The sequence below is a fragment of the Rhea pennata genome, chromosome 4 (assembly GCF_028389875.1).
Source record: "Rhea pennata isolate bPtePen1 chromosome 4, bPtePen1.pri, whole genome shotgun sequence".
Taxonomy (NCBI): domain Eukaryota; kingdom Metazoa; phylum Chordata; class Aves; order Rheiformes; family Rheidae; genus Rhea; species Rhea pennata.
In genome coordinates, this window is record NC_084666.1 from 28,995,937 (window position 1) to 29,015,230 (window position 19,294).

General features: G+C 36.5%; 1 protein-coding gene across 1 annotated transcript in view; it reads right to left on the minus strand.

Moving 5' to 3' along the window:
* SCFD2 (sec1 family domain containing 2) overlaps nt 1-19,294 on the minus strand; it is a 215,584-nt gene that overhangs the window by 159,485 nt on the left and 36,805 nt on the right. The window contains exons 3-4 of the mRNA XM_062574522.1: nt 18,113-18,240; nt 97-272 (exon numbers count right to left, since the gene is read on the minus strand). Coding sequence (XP_062430506.1) covers nt 97-272; nt 18,113-18,240 — 304 coding nt within the window. The remainder of the gene's footprint in view (nt 1-96; nt 273-18,112; nt 18,241-19,294) is intronic.

A 19,294-nucleotide genomic window follows, 5' to 3' on the forward strand; every position in this document is an offset into this window, starting at 1 on the left:
AGCCACCACACTTCACTACAAAATACAAGCTACAGAATTCAATGGGATTTTAAATAAAAGTTTTACTCAAGTCAAATAAATTCAAATAATACGTACCTGCAGAAGTAGTCTCTCAAAGGCTAAGAAATTGTCCCATTTAGAATTCTGCGGGTGTTTCAAAGTCTGGACCGTAGCCAGCACAAGCTGTAGAAGACCACAGTGGTTCTCCAGAGCTTTGAAATTATTTTTGAAAAGCTGGATGTATGAGCTGAGCTGTTCTGGGGTGACTCTACCTGTGAAGAGGAAAACGGGATATAGTAATTAGAGGTGGTAAAAACAGATGATGTCATATATGAACCAAGATTTTAAAATATCAGTGAATCAGTTAGGGCTTTTCATTCAGAGTCTCTCTTCATTATGAGACTTCACTGCAATCATCAGGCGTTTCAGGCTGCAGCAACAGGTCGGGACGCAGACTTTGTCCATGATTGTGGCTTAAGGTATGTAGTATGGCAGGTATTTCACAATACACAACAGATGCTGACAGAAAGGGTAAAACTAGTTTTTGTTTTCAAACATACAGAGAGATTTGCTTAAACTGGGAAAATACTTTAGTATTTCTTTCAAACAACAGCTGATCTTTATTTTTGCCAAAACTCCAAGGAGAATTTGTGAGCCTTTCATCTTACACCAAACCTACATTCTCCAGGCACTTCCCTGAAGGCCCAGGAAAGGTGGCAGGCAGAAGAGAGCACAAATGTTAGTGATTCAAGGAGTTGTTTTCTGGAGCAGTTTGAGAAGGACATTTCCAAGGGGCCATTCGTTATTTTTGATTTCACTCGTTATTTGCAAAAAAAAAAAAAAAAAAAAAAAAAAAAAAAACACATTAGCCCATAATCTCTCTCTAATAGCAGGGCACAGCGGAATCAGTCAGGCCTTTCAAACACTACTGAACTAACAATTATTCCACCCAGCATTAAAGTGTATGCTAAACTGTGCAACAGACTTATGTTTTAGAAGCAGCATTACACCTATTCCAGAGAGAGAAAGGACATTCAAGCCCCTACTTGCTTGGGGTCTTAGAGAACAGTCTGTGTCTCTCATCCGCCTTAGGAAAATCATCAACACTCAAGGAAAAATGGTATCAAAACACCATTCCAACTGCACGAGATAACTGGGATAAACCAAGTCGAGGGCTGCTTCTTTGTCTGTAGTAGCCTTTGCCAGTAACAAGTCATCTTCCTCAAGCAAACCAAACCTAAAGAGCAGGTGCGCATGAGATGGAATGAGAAGAATCCTTCAACCTAAACACAACAAGCTTTCACATTGGGTAGCCAGAACAGAGCAGAGTTGGTGCTAGGAATTTTATGACTTACATCACTCTGATCAACCTATCCAGTATTTTCCCGTAAAGGAAAGATCTTGAAGACTGCTGTTTTATTTCGTCTCTGCATTTGGTTATACCATTAGTTTACAAGGTTCTCCATTTGCTTCCATCCTTTTAGTATCGTACAAATGGTGAATAAACAATTCCAACAGTGAATAAATGTGCAAAGCACTTTCTCTTAGTTTCAGTGATACCAAAGGGCAGCCTTTGGAAGAACATTTATAATAGGGAAAATTGCTAACTAGAACACAAAATACAAGTTCTTTATGTGAATTTTAATGGAAAATATCAAACTGATGAGTCAGCAAATTAACACAGAAATCAAGCTGACACCACTCAGTAGGCCTGAGAGCTGACAAAAGGCTTCTACAGTTAGTCTACATAGGCTAAAATAGCAACCACAGCCATGTGTGTTTTTAGACTAAACAGCAAAGCTCTCAGTTGTGTTTTACTTCTTTTAAAGCTGTCAGGCAGACTTACATGGCAATTTGAAAATGTCAGCCCATGATGCCTTACAGCATACCTTTGATAAGGACTGCATTACTAGCAATCATGACAGATAGTTGCATATTCAAAATATAACTTGATTCAATTGAGAAAACATGAAGTTTCCAGTCCCTCCCTCAAACGAAACAGTCAAATGGGAGGACTTTCAAGGCTTCTGATTTCAATTTAGAAAGATAATTTTTCAAGTGTTTTTTTTTCTATATTGTCCCTTGTAAAAGTGAATCCAGATGCACCAGTGCATCAACCTGAGATCCGTTCAGCACCATTTTAGATAAACAAAGAAAATCTTTCTCAGCCTCAGAGCACTACCAAAAACAATCCAACACATATGTAAATATAGGGGTGAAATTCTGACCTTGACAAGTCATTAGCAAAAATTCCACTGGCATTAAAGAGGTCACGGTTTCATCTGTAATATTTGCAATATCCATGGAACAACTCAGACCCAGGGTTCAACAGCTCCTTCCTATACAGGAAGGTCTCTGGACAGCTGCCTGATAATTGCAACTGTTTCAGCAGGAGAGGAGGAAAGGAAGGTAGAAAAGTGATTGGTGGTATGTAACAAATGCCTTCTCCTAAGGCCCAAATCCTCACCAGCTTCCCTGCAGCTTAATCACAGAGGGAGATTTCAGCACAAGGCCAGCAACATTTTAATTTAACCTGCTCCCAATCCTACCAGCCTTTTTTCTTCCTTTTCTTTTTAAAGCTCCTCTACTGTTTTAAGTCCTTTTGTGTTGCAAAGTGGCAAGAGAGGTCCCATAAAATCAAAAAGAGATAAATCACAACATCACCATACTTCAGCCATTGCTCTGCTCTTCTGAAGCAATTCAAGAGATTTACAGACAGAATCACAGCTGGGATGGGAAAGTCTTAGAGTGAAACTCAAATGTTTATTATAAAATAAAAAATAAATAAATAATAAATGTCAAACAGCAGGGGAGAAAAAACAGTCATAATGATAGACCAATAATACAGGCAGTGAAAGGAATTCAGCTAAGAAACTGGGAATGGTTAGTACGAAACAGTAAAAGTATTTGTGCACTAATGCATGAATATTGGGCAATAGAATTTTTATATATGTGTGTGTGTGTGTGTGTGTGTGTGTATATATATATATATATATATATATATTCCATCTATATAAAAATTCTATTTTTATATAGAGTAGGAAATTAAATTTGACATTATAAAAGAAACAGGATGGATGAGGTACTGATCTTAGTATTGACGAGTTCTATCAAGGAAACAGTGAAGGTGAGTGTGATGAAGTGGCTCTGTATTTTAACAATCTAATAGACTGAGAAGAAAAAATAAGAGATAATATGGATGAAATAGGATCTAGTAGGTCAAAATCACTTTGAAAGGGAATGATAAAAGCAATTCAACCAGGCTGAGTATTACAGAAACATCAAGTTTTACATAGATACAGGCAGGGATCTCTAGAATACTGTTAAAATCCTGAAAATTGTGTCCCAATACAGAACATTAACATCTAAGATACAGAGGAAAAACGAATAAAAACATTTGGGCCCAAACACCTCAGGTCATTAAATAGTTATTGAGAGTAGATTAGACTTATCTATGAAGATTATAGAGGCTAATATAGAAGATACCCTTTAAAGAAGTAAAAGTCTAGAAATATTGAGAATTATCATGATATAATTCCAACTGAATTCTAAATTAAACTAATTTCATTTAAATCAAAGAATAAAAAAGGGAAATCCGACTTATAAATGTAAAGGACAGATAAAGGGAACTTATTATTAAAAATCAATAGACTGAAGACTGCAGAGACTTGAATGGAAGTAGAACATGAAATCTTTCCAAAATGAGAAGCACTGGACTTATTCAAAAATTGTGTCACAACAAGAGGGCAAGAAAGGCAACAGGGATAACTCACCTGAAATTTGTATGTAACCAGGTAGCCAATCATTTTGAAAACAATGTTTAAAAACATGTTCAGAATAAGCAGAGGACCTCCTCCCCCAGCCTCCAAACAGAAAAATTACTGATTGGCAAATAAAGCCCATCTTTTAAACTAGGGAATACCAGGGAAGAAGGGGCTGGTTTAGAACTTGTTACTGGATAACAGAAAAGACATGTAGATGTTGATAAGAAAAAGAATAAGCAAATGGGTTTCTCTGGCACCAAAGATGGTAAAGATACGATCCAAGCAATAGACTGCTTGGCCCACAGTGCTGCACAACGTGTCAAAAGCAAAATGACAAACGATGATGAGTTTACAGCAATGAAGTTACTATATCTGAACTAAAAAAATAATAATAATAAAAAAAAAAGTTCAGGTCAGATAAATTGGATATTCTGAAATAAGTTATACAGAAGACCAGATGGTCACGGATAATACTAAATCTAGCAGATCAACTAGACTGGAAAACAATAAATGTACTATTTATATTTAAGAAATCATGAAAAGTAGCTACCTTATTAGTCTAATAGCAGTAGTATGAAAAGTTTCAGGACAGACACCCAATAGTTTACCTCACAGAGAAAAGTATGATAAATATACTTTGCATTTATCCAAGGAGATCATATCAATATATAGCAAATTTTCCAAAGTACCAGAATTAAGTATAATGCACATCGACTTAGCAGAGCATTAGCTATGACTTAACCTTGTTTAAGGGGAAAAAGACTAAAATAATTGTAAGATGTCTAAACAACTTTAGGAGTACACAGCAAGCAATACATAGTGGAGATGTGCTGGCATAAAAAAGTTTTAACTGAAGCTCAGTAAGTGTGGTGCATGCGTGCACGTGCACAGGCATATATATATTTATAGTACAGATTTTGGCACTAAACAGTGCCAAATTTGCTGCTGTCACAAGCCTGTGAAACATCATTAATATAGAGAAGAAGCAGAAAAGCACAGAGGCACAGCTGGATCACTATGAGCACTGAAATAATAGAAATGGGATGAAATCTAATAGTACAAAGCATGAGAGTACACATTTTGGAGCGAGCAGAAGAGCACCTGCAGTGAACTGGGAGCTAACAGTAGGAAATGATGCAGGAGAGGAATAATATCTAGGCAGCCTCATTGTAAGAAAGCAAGTACAATCCCAGGATGTACCAGGTAAAAACAGGGCCATACAAATGCCTTTGTGCAAAGCATCTCCCCTTGAGCACTTTATGCAATTCCAATCATCCACATTACAGAAAAATGTACTCAAACTGTGCTTTATGCAAAGAAAGGCTACTGTAATGTTTAAAGGAACAGAGAATTTAGATCACGAAAGCAAAACAGAAATGCATGGTTTAATTAGCACCTCCCCTTCTCCCTCCCCAAAAGACAGCTCTTACAAATGCATCAAAAATGTTTACATCCAGGATTAATAGTGGTAAAAGAACAAATGTGTATAAATAAAGCATGAATATATTTTGACAAGGCATTAAGAAATGCATTACTATATCAGTTGATCTTCCAATATTGGAGGCAACGTTGGAGGCAAGCAACCTTAAGCTGTCGGTGGTGCTTGATCAATGTATAACAGCAGTCACATAAATGTTCCTGAGACGGAACTCATGAATTTCCCTTTGAATCTTTCACTGTGAAACAGTTTCCAAACATATAGGAACATACAGACATTGAATTCCACCTCCAACTTTCAAGAATTCAGGGCAGACCCCAAAAGAACTACAAATCACTTAAAATTTAAAATAGCAAAAATTGTGCCTTGCATAGAAAACATCAATTGAAATATATGATTTTTTAAAAATATGAAAAAGCAGCACTGGAAACCAACATCTGTAATGCCGTATCTTATAGGAATAGCACTGTTAATACTACATGCACAAATGGTGACCTGTACGAGACCGAAAGGGAGAAATAATTCTACAATTAGTAAAGCAAATCACTTAGGTATTACAGGCACTGGAGCAGGCACTAGTAGAAATTAATATTAAAAGTGTGTTAAAAGTCTTTTTTTGAGTAGTGAGAGTACACTGAATGGCACAGAAACACTTTCTCCTCAGCAGTTAAATAAAAAGTTAACTAAACAAACCACATTCATAGACATTAAGATGGGATTCCACAGTAGGACTTTTTTCATCTTAAATTAATGCAGCAGTCTATGCAGTATATGCAAGCATTCAAGAAAATAATTATTTTTCAAGATAGATTTAGAGGTAGAGGTAAATTTTTAAAATTCAGAATCCCTTAATACGTTTCTTTTCTTTTACACAAAGATTTATGGATGAATAAGTTGCCTAAAGAACAAAGGTCAGAAATATCAACATGTTCCAAACATACAGTCCTTATTTTCTGCATCTAACGCTTAGTTAATTATCTCCATAGGGACAAGAAAAAAAGTTGAGGAAAGTACATTTTGTGACCAATTGAATAAATAAGTGGATGCTTTTCCAAGACTACAGGAATCGCCAAATATACATAACTTTAAGCTTAGTTCAATTTTACGCAAGCACAAAATTTGAGCTTCCCTGGCTAGAGCACTTTTGCTGAGGTCCATTTTTCATTTGACAGAACCATGAATAAGAAGTTATCTTGGAACACTTACGTTCACAGACAAGATTTTTTAAGGCAGTGAAAAATAAATTGTTTTCCCCATCCACAGTCGTAGTAATATAGACCAGTCTCTCCCAGTAGCTTACCTCTGACTACGTCCAATGCTGGATACTTCTAAGGAATGTATAAAGCTTTCATAATTCATCTAGCCAATTGGGCAATAGTACTGCTAAGGGAGTTGGATATTTTGCAAACTGACTGGAGCAATTCAGTGGGACAGCCAACGCCCCTTATGTCTCCTTGTTAGTGTAATTTCCAGATGTTAATCTTATTAATGCAAAATGCTTTTGTAAATTGCAATAATACTCTTTAACAGTAAACACCACAAAATAATTTATTCACAATTTCTGGTAACTTGCTTTCAAAAGTAACCCTGAACTTAATTTTTTAATAAAGAATGCAAACAGTTCCCCAAGTCTTTGGGGAAGAGAAAAAGTAGGTCACGATGGGATACTACTGGGCTGAACTCTCCAGAGTATAGCTCTGGACCTGAAGAGCACTAAACTTTATAGCAGATTGAAAGCAGAGGTCACAGGTTCGTTTCTATCAAAATATCCTCTTCTCCCATAAACGCAAACCCAACTGCTCCTGGGTTTATGGCTCCCTGTAAATCGCTCTCCCTCTTCAATTGGCAGAGCAGCAGGAACCATGAAATTCCATAGGCACAGATAAGAGCACAAACAGCAAGTCACCGCTGCAACGGTGCCAGGATAGGTCTGTCCTGGGGGACAGGGCAGTCCCTCAACTACACCCACAAACTGCCCAGCAGCAGTAGCCTCCTTTTCCCTCCACCCCGTGGGCCTGAGTAAGAGCTTGTAGCTTGCCTTGCTTAGAGTGGTCTGCCCTCCTTCCAGCAATAGCTGGCGTCCTGCCTTCCTTCCCAGATGGCCCTTACTAACCACTGCTCTCTCCCGCATCTTAGAAATAGCTGCCGGACGCTAGCATTTTTGTTCAGCCACATCTCCTGCCAACTGTGGGCCTTCTGGTGCATCTGAGGCCATTTCAGAGTGATAGACCTTCAGGGTTTTAATCACTAAGTTGAAAAGGAGATAGGCATGCAACTACTAATCTGTCTGGGCTTAGATTAGTTATCGCAAAAGTAGTTTATCATTAGATTTGTATGGGGTCATTAAATCCTTGTTTTGAGAGTATGCCTATATAGATCATTCATGTTCATACAAGCGCCATCTTTCCCAGTTACCTTAGTGTTACATTCAAAAAAGAAAACCATGCTTAGCAATTTGTTCTATCATTATTTCAGAATTCTTTTACATGCCTTACTGTGATACAATTCATTAGATGGGAGAAATACAACCAATGCATTCCAATATAACAATCAAGATTTTCAAGTCTAAGCACCTACATTTAGATGCCTATATACAGCCCACTGTTCCAATTTAAGAGGCCTAGACTTTCTACAGATTCAAGTTTCCCAGTACTTTCAGAATACTTACAGGTGCTCAGGTGTCTCAAAACGGATTAAGATTTTTTCTTTTTAAACATTCAGACTTTCGTACTTAAATGCATGGCCACTTTTACCTATTGTTTCCTTCTTTGTATACTCTACCATTCAGTTTCCTCTTTTGACTGTTAAATTAGCATAAAAAATAAAAACTTTCTCTAGCTAATGTCTGCAGTATTCCCCAGTTGCTTCCCTAACAATAAAAAAAAAACTTCAGAATTGTTTGAATAAACAGGTGAAATGTTATCTTCCAGAATTAAGCATCCTAGAAGTAGCTATCTACATTAAACTTCCAACTGCTGTCAAAACACCCAATTAAGTACTGGTATTCTGGAGTTCCTCAAATCTACTTTTCAGTCTTGACTAACCATGTGTCATAGGCATATTTTGTTACCTCATTTTTCACCTCTTTCACCAGGTTAGTAAATCCTGAACATTAGCCCAAGTCCCAGTCAGAGGGTCACCAGTCTGTTAATCCTTGAAAATGGTAATTCATTGTATCTGTAAGTAACTTGAAATCTGCAGATTTGGTTGAATCATTGCCTGAATTGCTTTAAACTTCTCATAGAAACGAGTTGATTTGTCTTAAAATAATGTGCCCAAAGGCTTTCAGGTGGCTTAAAAATAAGCATGTGTCCTCATTTAGCACTAAGACACGTGTTTTCAGACATCAAGTATTTCATGGTGTTCTTGGTATGTTGTCCTAAAGACAAGGAGGTCATTCTTCTTTAGTACGTTATTCACAGGACTGACTGAGAATACCCCGACAGTCATTTTTGGCAGTAAGTAAATAAATATGGGTGGAAAACATGATGATGCACGAATGAGTACATATGCAAGTTGCCATATTGCTGTGTAACCAGTCATTCTTTTCAAGTCAAAATTATGAGGCTTAAATGGTTATTCTAGGGAAAAAGCAGCATGGGTGCAAGTCATCCAGTTTTAGAGCATACAACATTAAATATTACTTTAACAGCCACAGGCCTTTCTCAATGAGACTTTGCTCTACAGTTCTCCAATACCAGTTTCAACTGCTTCCTTCAAGTTTGTTCCTCTGTTTTTTTTAACTGCATGGCACTTATATTTGCATAAACAAATTCTGAAGTTCTTTATACTATCTCATAGGTCACACAAAATAGTGCTGCACTTAGTGCTGATATTCACAATTGCCATAGCATTCTAGCAAAAAGCAACTGCCACCATTTTTTTTTAAAACGTGCCAAGCAGACACTGGAATCATATCTCCCAGCACATACTCATGAACTCTTCTGCTGATGTAAAGCATTATCATTATGGCTGACTCACTACTAAATAAAGATATAGGAGAACACATGTACAGCAAGTAGCGTCTAACTTCTAACTAGTCTGTTTCATCACAAACAGAAATATCAGCAATTTGATCAAGTTTCCATTTCTTGGACTTAAGTGTTTTGTTTCTCACACAGGATTCAAGAGTCTTACGGGACTGTTCCTGTTTGTTTAACCATGTCTTGATCATCACAAAAGTACAGTCAACCAATATGCTGGCTTTTCTGTGTGTGTGTGCACACACATGTATCTTACTGTAAATATCATGGTGTAGAGAATGAAATTTAAAATCAGCCCATAATTTCCAAAGCACTTGAGCCTTTAAATACGTGCTTAATGTTAAGCTTTTACATATAGGAAATGTCTTATCTACTGTGTGATACATTACATATTAAAGTAAAATATTTACTATGAAGTCTTTTTTAGATTAACATTTTCTGGCATGCTACTTTATTTACCTTTGAATCAAAGTATTATTCTATTCTTTGTGCCATCATTGCTGTTTTCAGTGGTTCCAAAATAATTTAGAGATTGTATAACCATTAAAGCCACAAGTGTGTTGCACTTGACACAGGCAGCAAAAATCAACATCTTTATCTATGTTCAACCAGCTAATTACCTACTTCTTCAAGAACCAGAAGATATAATAAAGTCAATGTCAGTAAAGACACAAGTAAGCTTACTGCGTAGAAGTAGTTTCAGGTGTTTACCTGAAATATTACTGAATCATTTTTAGCACGGAACAGACAATAGCAATACAACGCTTTTCAGGGAGTTGCGTCACTGTTCAATAACTAATGGTTATCACTGATGTTTTAGGTCTTGTTTATAGATTAAAAATCAGGTTATTTCTATATAACAGGATTAATGACCTAGCTTTATATCTATTATTCATGAATGGGTAATCAAAGAGTGAAAGTAGTATCATCGTTTCCTGAGCAACTCATCTGGTTTGATAGAGAAGTTCTTTGTTTAGATATATGTTAAACACCACTGCAACTCACTAGAGATCTCAGCTAGTTAAAAGTACTTTTACTTATGACTTCTCTCAGAAAAATACTAATCAGTCTACCAAAAATCCAAATAGCAGACTTATAGATAAGAGCTGGAACTCAATTTAAGTGAATTAAATATGTATTATCATCTGTTTGCAAGCACAATTTGGAGACCCATGATTCCCACAATTCATACAAATAAAATTAAATTGCTGTTTCCACAATATATTGTACTCTATCATGATACATTTTAAAATTCTAAATATCAATTAATCTACTAATAATTTGCAGTGTTCTCAAAGGAGACGTTCTAGCCTGACTAATACCTCAAAATGAATGTGGAAAGTGACATTAAGAGATTGTAAGATGAACTTGGTTAGAATACTCTTAAGGAGAGTCATTTAAAAAAAAATCATTGATAAGCTTTGTAATGCATGGCTGTATGAAAAAGCAGAGCAGTGGAGCTGCTCATTTTTGATAATCCATTAACCACGCACTGAAAAAAAAAGCACATGTGCAAGTAACATTGTTTACCTAACTTTTAACCTCCAAAATAATTTATTTTAAAAATGCTGACTGTGAAAGTTAATAAAAATATATTTATATTAAAACTATGAGTCTCTGTGTCAAAACTTCACATATGTTCATCTACATATTAATGTTTACCAATAGCTATTACGAACATTACAAACTGTGTAGAAAGATTACATTAATACAGTCTTTTCATATTACTTTTAAGATATAAAGACTTCCCATTGCAGTTAATATAAGCTTTGCAGTATTACATTATCAAATACATTTTTTTTAATTTGCAGAACCTCTAAGAGCATAATTCTTAAAAATTAAAAAAAAAAAAAAAGTATCTTCAGCTCTAATCACAACCAGACATGGCAGGCAACTTGACCATAAGTTCAAATTTAATTGTTTAGATTTGCTTTCTACAACAACAACAACAACAACAAAAAAAATCAAAAGAAAAAAAGACTTTTTCCAAAAACTCCAGACACAGGCTATTGTCAGCAAAATCTCTTCTTAAGAAGTAAGAGTAAGACTAGCCAAATAGTACTTTATCCATGTGCCAACTATAATTTAATCAAAGATAACATACTACCAGTATATTACTCTGTTTCATATCACTGCACAAGGTTCTGTATCTGCTAATGGTTTTATAGCAGTGAAGTGCAAAGTAAATGAGCTACAAGACACGAATGACATGCCTTACAATTTTATTAGGCCTTGAACCACTATCAGTCTTGCACCATAAGAGACTATATAGCAGGCAGTAGATTATTCACTGAACAAGGATAAGACTACAGTAAGAGACAAATGCTTTTTCCTGAAACCTTGAGACCTCGCTTAACCTAGGAACTGTTATTTCTGCAGGAATATTTAGTTGAAGAATAATAATCTAAATGTTGCAAGAAGAGTTTAAGGTAAACCATGGTACTTGAATACTCCAGTTAAGTTTTTCATGCTATGTTTAAAATAAATTTGAGTAGACCCAATACCTTACTCCTCTCCTTTCAAGGTAATTTTTTTTTTTTTTTTTTTTTTTTTTTTTTTTTTTAGTAATGGTTACTACAATACATAAAAACACTACCACCACCGAAACACTCAGAAGAAACCTGAACAACAGCAGATATCCTATATAAGTACAGTAGATGACCTTACAGTCACCTACAAGGTATACCTTCAATATCAAGGGGAGAATTTTGCCTCCAAATAAACTTACTGCAATAGAGGAAGCATATACTGCTTTAAAAAAATTGGGTTTTATTTATTTGTTTTTTCTGAAGACTATTCTGAGCAATTTCAACTTTGGATTAAAACATTCCTGCTAATCTGTTTTGCTTAAAATGTATTTCATTTTCTTATGAATACATTTCATATCTACTACCTTGGTCTCCTTTCCTAAAAAGGCATGTTTCCTTTAACTAGATAACAGGATTTAATAACTCCCCAGGCTATCTCAAAACCATTCTTATAGCAGTCATTCTACTAGAAGAATCCAGTGAGAGTCTACACCATTCTTTTCAGATCAATAGTGAAGATGAAAATGAAATATTTCATGGTAGTTTTTCAAATAGGATGGGTATTTAACACAGGTGTTCTATCAAATTTTTTCCTCTCTTCTTGCCTCAATAAGATGGATTTTAATGTTTTAGTTTGCTATAGAAACCTGAATTTTATAGGTCATATACATATACAAATACACAAATAACAAGTAGATGTGAAGAGATGTTTACCCCAAACCATACTGGAACATAGCCTACTTGAAAGACCATTTAAGGGAAGGACGAAGCAGCTAGGAGAACAGCTAGGAGACAGAGAGCTGTGTAAGAATCTTCAATCATTTATAGTACCCTTAATTGCTCCAAACATTTTCTCATCACAAAGTACACAGCATCCATATACTGCACAGCTCCACCGCAGTTCAAGTTCCTTCACTTTCAAGCTCATTGGTATCAAACACTAACAGCCTGTGTTTGCATCTGGCACAGTAACTCTTTTCTGGACCTCAAGCTCTTGCCACTGTAGAACAAACACAACCAACAATAGTAAGCTTAAGTAACTGTGCATAAGAAACATATTAATTTTTATGCATTTCCAATGTTTGAGCACAATTCCAACAAGGTGCGTTATCTGCCAGCATTTTCAACATTTGGGGCACAGCAGTTTCCAGTTTGCTTTTCAACTGTTTCTCCCTAGGGAGAAATCAAGAACCCTGTATTGCAACAAGCTGAAGGAGGAAAAACTAAAAAAATAAAATAAAAAAATATTTTAAATAATAATAAAACACTCCTTCCCCCATCCATTGGCAAGATAGTCCTAGGCTGTAGAATTTGTAACTTCAGATGAGGAAAAGAGCGGATGAATGTGTTCAGGGATGGCTTACTTGGGATCCAGGCTGCGCTATGAAAGGAGAGGCAGAGCCTTCCCTTTGCTTGGGACAGCAGCTCAGAGCACCAGCGAGCTCCCGGGGCGGTAAGGCGAGACGCGCGGGGAGAAGGCAGGCCGCCCTCAGTCGAGCTCACGCTGGAATCGGTCCGCTCTGTGAAGACGTGCCGAGGGAAGCCTCGGCTGCTGCCTCGCAGGTTCTGCAGCTTACTCTCCTAGCTGTTTTGAAGACCAGGTAAATGGGCCTTAGCATCCGCCAAGCCCCAAGGAGAAGCCTGGCCCCCAGCACCCATGTCCGTTCCTCAGACAGGCTGCACAGTGGGGCTGCTCCGAGCCCTGCAATGCTGCTCTGCCTTCTCCTCCCTCGCGAGGATCTTGGGCCCCGATCGATGCGCTCTCACCGCTTGCCTCTTTCATCAAACTGTCCTAATGGGCAGACATGGAGGATTAGGTAGAGCTGAGATCAGATTTAATGATTTATCTGGAAGAACGTGTGTACACATCTACTTATTTCTTTTTATAGCTCCTTTTCTTGGCTGGTAGCTTTTATTCCCAGAGATTAATCCAGGAAGCAACAGCATTGAGTCTTAAATATATTTACACTGATCTCGCCAAGATGAAATAGCATGTTAAACGTTTTTTAATTAAAAATTGTTTTGAACTATAATAATTTATATTCTTTATATGTTTAATGTTTTTAGATGAGATCTTTCCTCAGTATTTCCCTGTCTATTTTAAATTATGATATAAAATGGAGTTAGAAAGGTATCTCCCAGACAAAACATTAGGCTCACCCTATTTCTACCAAACAAGTTTCATAGTTCAGTTCAATCCATACTCAAGGAGCTCACGAGCATCTGAAAAAGCACAGCGGTCATCTTTATTTCACAAAGCCTGAGGCTTTGCTGGTTTTGTATGAAGTTTGACTTTTAAAGCATATTCTGTACAGTTTCGATGGAAAGAAACCAAAAGGCTTTTCTAGTAGCAACGGCTCATGCAAGAGCATGCAGCACTTTGTTGCTGTTACTCTACCAATGCCTGAACCTTCGGCAGTCTCCATGCCAGTGAAGAGACACAATAAAGGAATTCAGACTCAGTCAGGGTTCACTGTGCTCTTTTCAAACAGAAAAGCAAGCGTAGCTTTGAAACAACAGAAAGACATCTGTAGCAAAGTCTTTATTACTGCCAACTACTATGCTAATAGCAAAGCTTTCAATAACAGACTCATGGCCTGCAATGTTCAGAAGATGAGGAAGATGCACACCAGACCCATGAAGAGAATAGGAAGTCAAGGAATAGAAGAGAAACTGGTGCTGTACTGCAGCTCAGACTATTGCCTCAGAACAGAGCTCGCTCCAGCCACTTGTGCTAAGAGCAAAGCATAAGCAACCCCCTTCCACTAGTTACAGTCTCACTTTAATTTGCCAGAATGTTATAAATCTCATTGTAACACCATTACAAAAATCTTCCAGATAGTTTATTAAAAGATTTTTGGAACACAAACTTAATTCTTTAAATAAAATAAATTTCTGTAAACATCAGTATTTCTGGTATGATAAAATAATTAACACCTCTGCAATCTACACAATGGGATATCTGAATAGGACTTATAAATATTTTTCTTCAGATATTTATCAGCATTCACTTGTGGACCCAAAACAAATATGCAGTTGCCTCAGAGGCAAACTGATGCTCATTTAGTTCATTGTTAGCTTCTTATTATTAAATAAAAAGGTATTAAAATATTCCAAATATTTGTTTGTTTGTTTTTTAAATAGGCTCCTAGCAAAGGACAGCTCCACCTACTGTTTACATGCAATCATATACTGCCTTAGGAAATGCATCTAGACAGAAGGAAGATATTTCCAAAAGCCTCTTAAGTCTACCTGCTAGCAACTCCGTTTCAATGGTTATTACCTCCTGTAAAGAAGTAATCTCAACTTCAGGATGCCAACAGTAAGCAACCTCAAAGAAGTACTCCCCAAGAGTAAATCCTGACAATACTACTAAACTCCACAGCCAATTAAATCTTAAAAAAATTATATACTTATGTATTTATAGGTGGAATGGAGTCAATGAAATTGTACAAATATTATGAGGATAGACTTTTAAATTTGAAATTTAGCCTTAAGTTTGAAAGTGTAATTGTTCTAAGAGCCCATCAATCAAAACTTTCAACAAAATGTTGCCAGCTCTGTTCATCCTGTTTTGAACTATCTTCCTTATACACTGAACTCTTATGAAATAGTCCACAGGACTTTCAAAACATCCCAGGCTACCATTTTTGTTGATATCACTAATAAAATGAATATATAAATCAAGAGCACCTGAACAGTACCACTCCAATCGATTCAGCTCAAAAAATGTGGCCAAAATTGTTCATTTCCTTCATTTCTCTTTTCTTTAAAATCATGTAACATGCTATGGAAGACTTGGGGGCAGGCATTTCCAAGTTCATTCCTCTTCTTTCTCTCCTCAATTCATAAACTAGGAGTAGTTTATGAAGCAAACCTCAAAATAATGAAAAGTTATATGCTTTTCAGAGCCCAGGAAATGAAAGAAGTTTTTCTTCCTTGCTCTGAAAATACTGAAATAGGATTAGATAGTTTCTCACTGCCAAACAGGACTCACACGCTGCCACTGTCACAGATGATGCAGTTTTTCAGGCACGTGGCCACCACAGGAGGGCCCAACTACACAAAACAAATTTGGTTTTGCTTTCAAATGTAGTTCACTCTTCATTTCCAGGGAAAAAAGCAAAAAATAAAAGTAAAAAAAACCAAAACAACACACATGCACATTCTTACTTTTTTTTCACTAACTCTGCCAGAACGTAATCCGCAATTTTCATGCTAGAAGCTGATGCCTCAGTGACATTTGATGTTAGACAAGGTATTTTGAGTGTTTTTTGGCCCTAAGTATTAGGAAAACCACCATTTAACTCCCAAGTAACAACAGACAGCACAGAATCCACCAAGATTTTTATTATATGCAGAAACCAAGGTAAGAGCATAAGAACTCAAGTCCCTGGGCAGATAAGAAAGAATTTCCCATCTCTCCAGCCAGTGCTGCCTCAAAACAAAAAAAGTTTAGACAAAAGGCAAGCAGCCTTTTGACTAAACACAAACATCTAGCTAACAAAACAATCGGTAAGATCAGGCCACTAGAATTGGTTGCTCTCAGGAAATGAAGCAGCAATTTATAAACAACACACAATTTCCAACTTCCCTGTAGAGCTTTAAGATGTTCTGTAGCATGACAGATGAGCAACAAATACTCTGAAGATGTAGCTCTGTTTTAAAGAGTTGTTAATAAACATCATTAGACAATGTTGTATCTTGGCTGAGTTTCAGTTTTTCTGCATTTACATTCAACAAAAAGTTTTGATTCTGGTGACTGTACTGCCTTCCTTTCCTTGTTTCTCATTTTTCCTGTTTATCATTTACTAGACTGCCTCAAATTATAGTTGAAATGAGAAACAAAGTAAACCATGAAGTTAAAACCTGATTAAGATTCTAGTACAAGACACAATTCACAAAATAAAATGACAAACTAGCATGAAGCTTAGTAAATTATAGCTACACTTCAACTTATACTTCATCCTTCAAAGTAAATTAAGTCTCAAGCATGGAAAAGCCTCAAGCATCAGAAATTGGTTTTACCATCAACTCTTATTGTTTCAAAGGAGGAGGTGTGGTGTCACTATCATATGTCAGGCATTTAGGCTGCCATCAAAGAAGTATCACCTAGTACTAGGGCTATTGTAACCTTCAGAGGATACCACGGGAAGCAAATACAGGAAAGGGAGGCTGATCTAATCACTTACAAAAAGCAGTGAAAGTGGTAGATGGATTGTTATGTCTCAAAGACATGACACAATTATTTTTAAAACAAGATGAATTCCAACATTAACAAAGACTTATTTATTTATTTATTTAAGGGCACATGAAATACAATAGGTTTTTTTTTTAATGTTATTATGGTGAATATGCAGACACACATTACTAGAGAAAGCTTAAACAAGATTCTCATTTACTGTGCTTTCTCTCCTTCAGATAGATTCTTAATAGCCCTCTCACAAATGCTCTCCTTCCATTTCTTCAAAACAGCTTACAGCATTACTGTTGCACAGACTTTGCATTTCTAATTAATAATCTATTAAATGAATGCTCTACGAATTTGTAAAGAAATATATGAAATGTTATAATTCTTCATGAGTTGGCTGTACATGTAATTGCTCTATAATATCTTGGCAGTTAACTCTGGAACCCCAGATTAAAGCTCATTATTTTTGCTCTGTGAGAAAATCCACAGACTCTTCTCTCTTGAAAATGATCTCAACATAACATAGTGTTAGAATGTATGATACTACAATCTTTTTGCATTTCATTATTTTTGCAAGTCTAACATTCATTCTTGCATTTCATAGGATACAGCATATAATGAGAACAAGGTACTAAAAAAGCCATTGAAAAGAATTTTTTATATTCTATACCTCTAAATTTTCAAGGAATTCAGGTTTAAGTAGTGCTCAGACAAAGCCTTCAGCTTAAACTCTCTTGAGCCAGGCAGTCTCACTCCACATAAGCTTCATGACCTTTGTCATGTAATTATACACAAGAGCTGCACAAATTCTGTCTGATCAGCTGTTTTCTATAATTCCTGCCTGCCAAGGACAGGAGTCCTGCCTACATTTTGAAGATACCCAAATTCTCATGCTTTACAAAAAAAAGCAAGCGGCATTGATAATTGATAATACTATTTGCACACCTTTATAATCCTTTCTCATAGAACACCATTGTTTCACAACTGCTCTCAATCTTTAAGTTGTTGCATTTAGATAGAAGCACCTGAGCTCTAACATACATCTGCATCACCCTTGCATACCAGAAAGATTCCACTGTAGACACAAAGCTCATCAGAAATCATTTGGCAAAGATAGCTCTACCGGTTTTCAAAAATGATCAAGTGAAAGAACAGCAGCTGACATCTTCCACATTGCCACTATCCTGGGAAGATTACATTACACTTACCCATGCCCATCTTAATAGGTAAATTTTCCCTGCTTGCAGCCTCCACAAGGTGTCTCCTAGCCTCCATCACAGCTTCCTTTTGTTTGAGGTTCATAAAGGACTCCCAGAGCGCTTTGGCAGCTGGATCACTATAAGAAAATGACAGAGTTACACTAAACATTTCTTGAATAATGGAATAAGCTTAAGACAACATTTATATTTTAAGATGAGTGCTTGTACTTAGTAAATCCTCTGAGGTGGGCAGGATACAGGCAAAAGTAGGATAAAAGCTTGATTTTTTTTTTAAGAGAAATTGTTACTGTGGTTTTATAGCAAAACTCTAGAATTTCTGGCTACCAATTATTAAGCATTAGAATTCATATATAACAGATTTAAACAAGCATGTCAGCCCCAGAGTAACCACTAGTGTTCAACTATGGGAATATTAGAATCATAGAATCACAGAATGGGTAAGGTTGGAAGGGACCTCTGGAGATCATTTAGTCCAACCCCCCTGCTCAAGCAGGGTCACCTAGAACATGTTAGGCAGGGTTGCATCCAGGCAGGCTTTGAATATCTCCAGAGAAGGAACAACAAGGAATTCTCTTACTGAAGCCCAGGCTTGAACCAAGGACCTTTAGATCTTCAGTCTAACACTTGCCCAGCTGAGCTACTTCGAACAGTTCAACACGCTGCACTTACCAAAAAGCTATAGAGAGCATGGTACTATAGATGGGCTCTAACTTCCCAGTAACAGCTTAAATGCCAAAGCCAGTTCTTCAACACTGAAGGCTATGAGGGAATGATTTGATAAACCATCACCTCTTTGGGCTCTGTGGATTCTGCTTATTGAAATTAATAATCTATAGCAGAATATAACTGTCCTTATAGTTCCTATATTTACAGATTTATTTTTATTGTTGTTAAGCTCAGGCTAGACTTGCAGCTCATCTGCACTCATTCTTCTATCAGTATTCCTTCTCATTCAGGACATTGCATTTTTGGTTGTTGTAAATGAATTCAGTGTTTTCTCTGGGGGAGAAAGGGGAGGAGAAAAGGAGAAATATCCTCTCCTTGGACTAAAGCCACCTATTAACTACATTGATTTTTTAAGCCTTTTTTAGCTCTTTATTTTTCTAGAAAACACTTTTCTCATAAATACCTTTTAACGTTCCTTACAATAAGCTTACTAACATGTTAGAA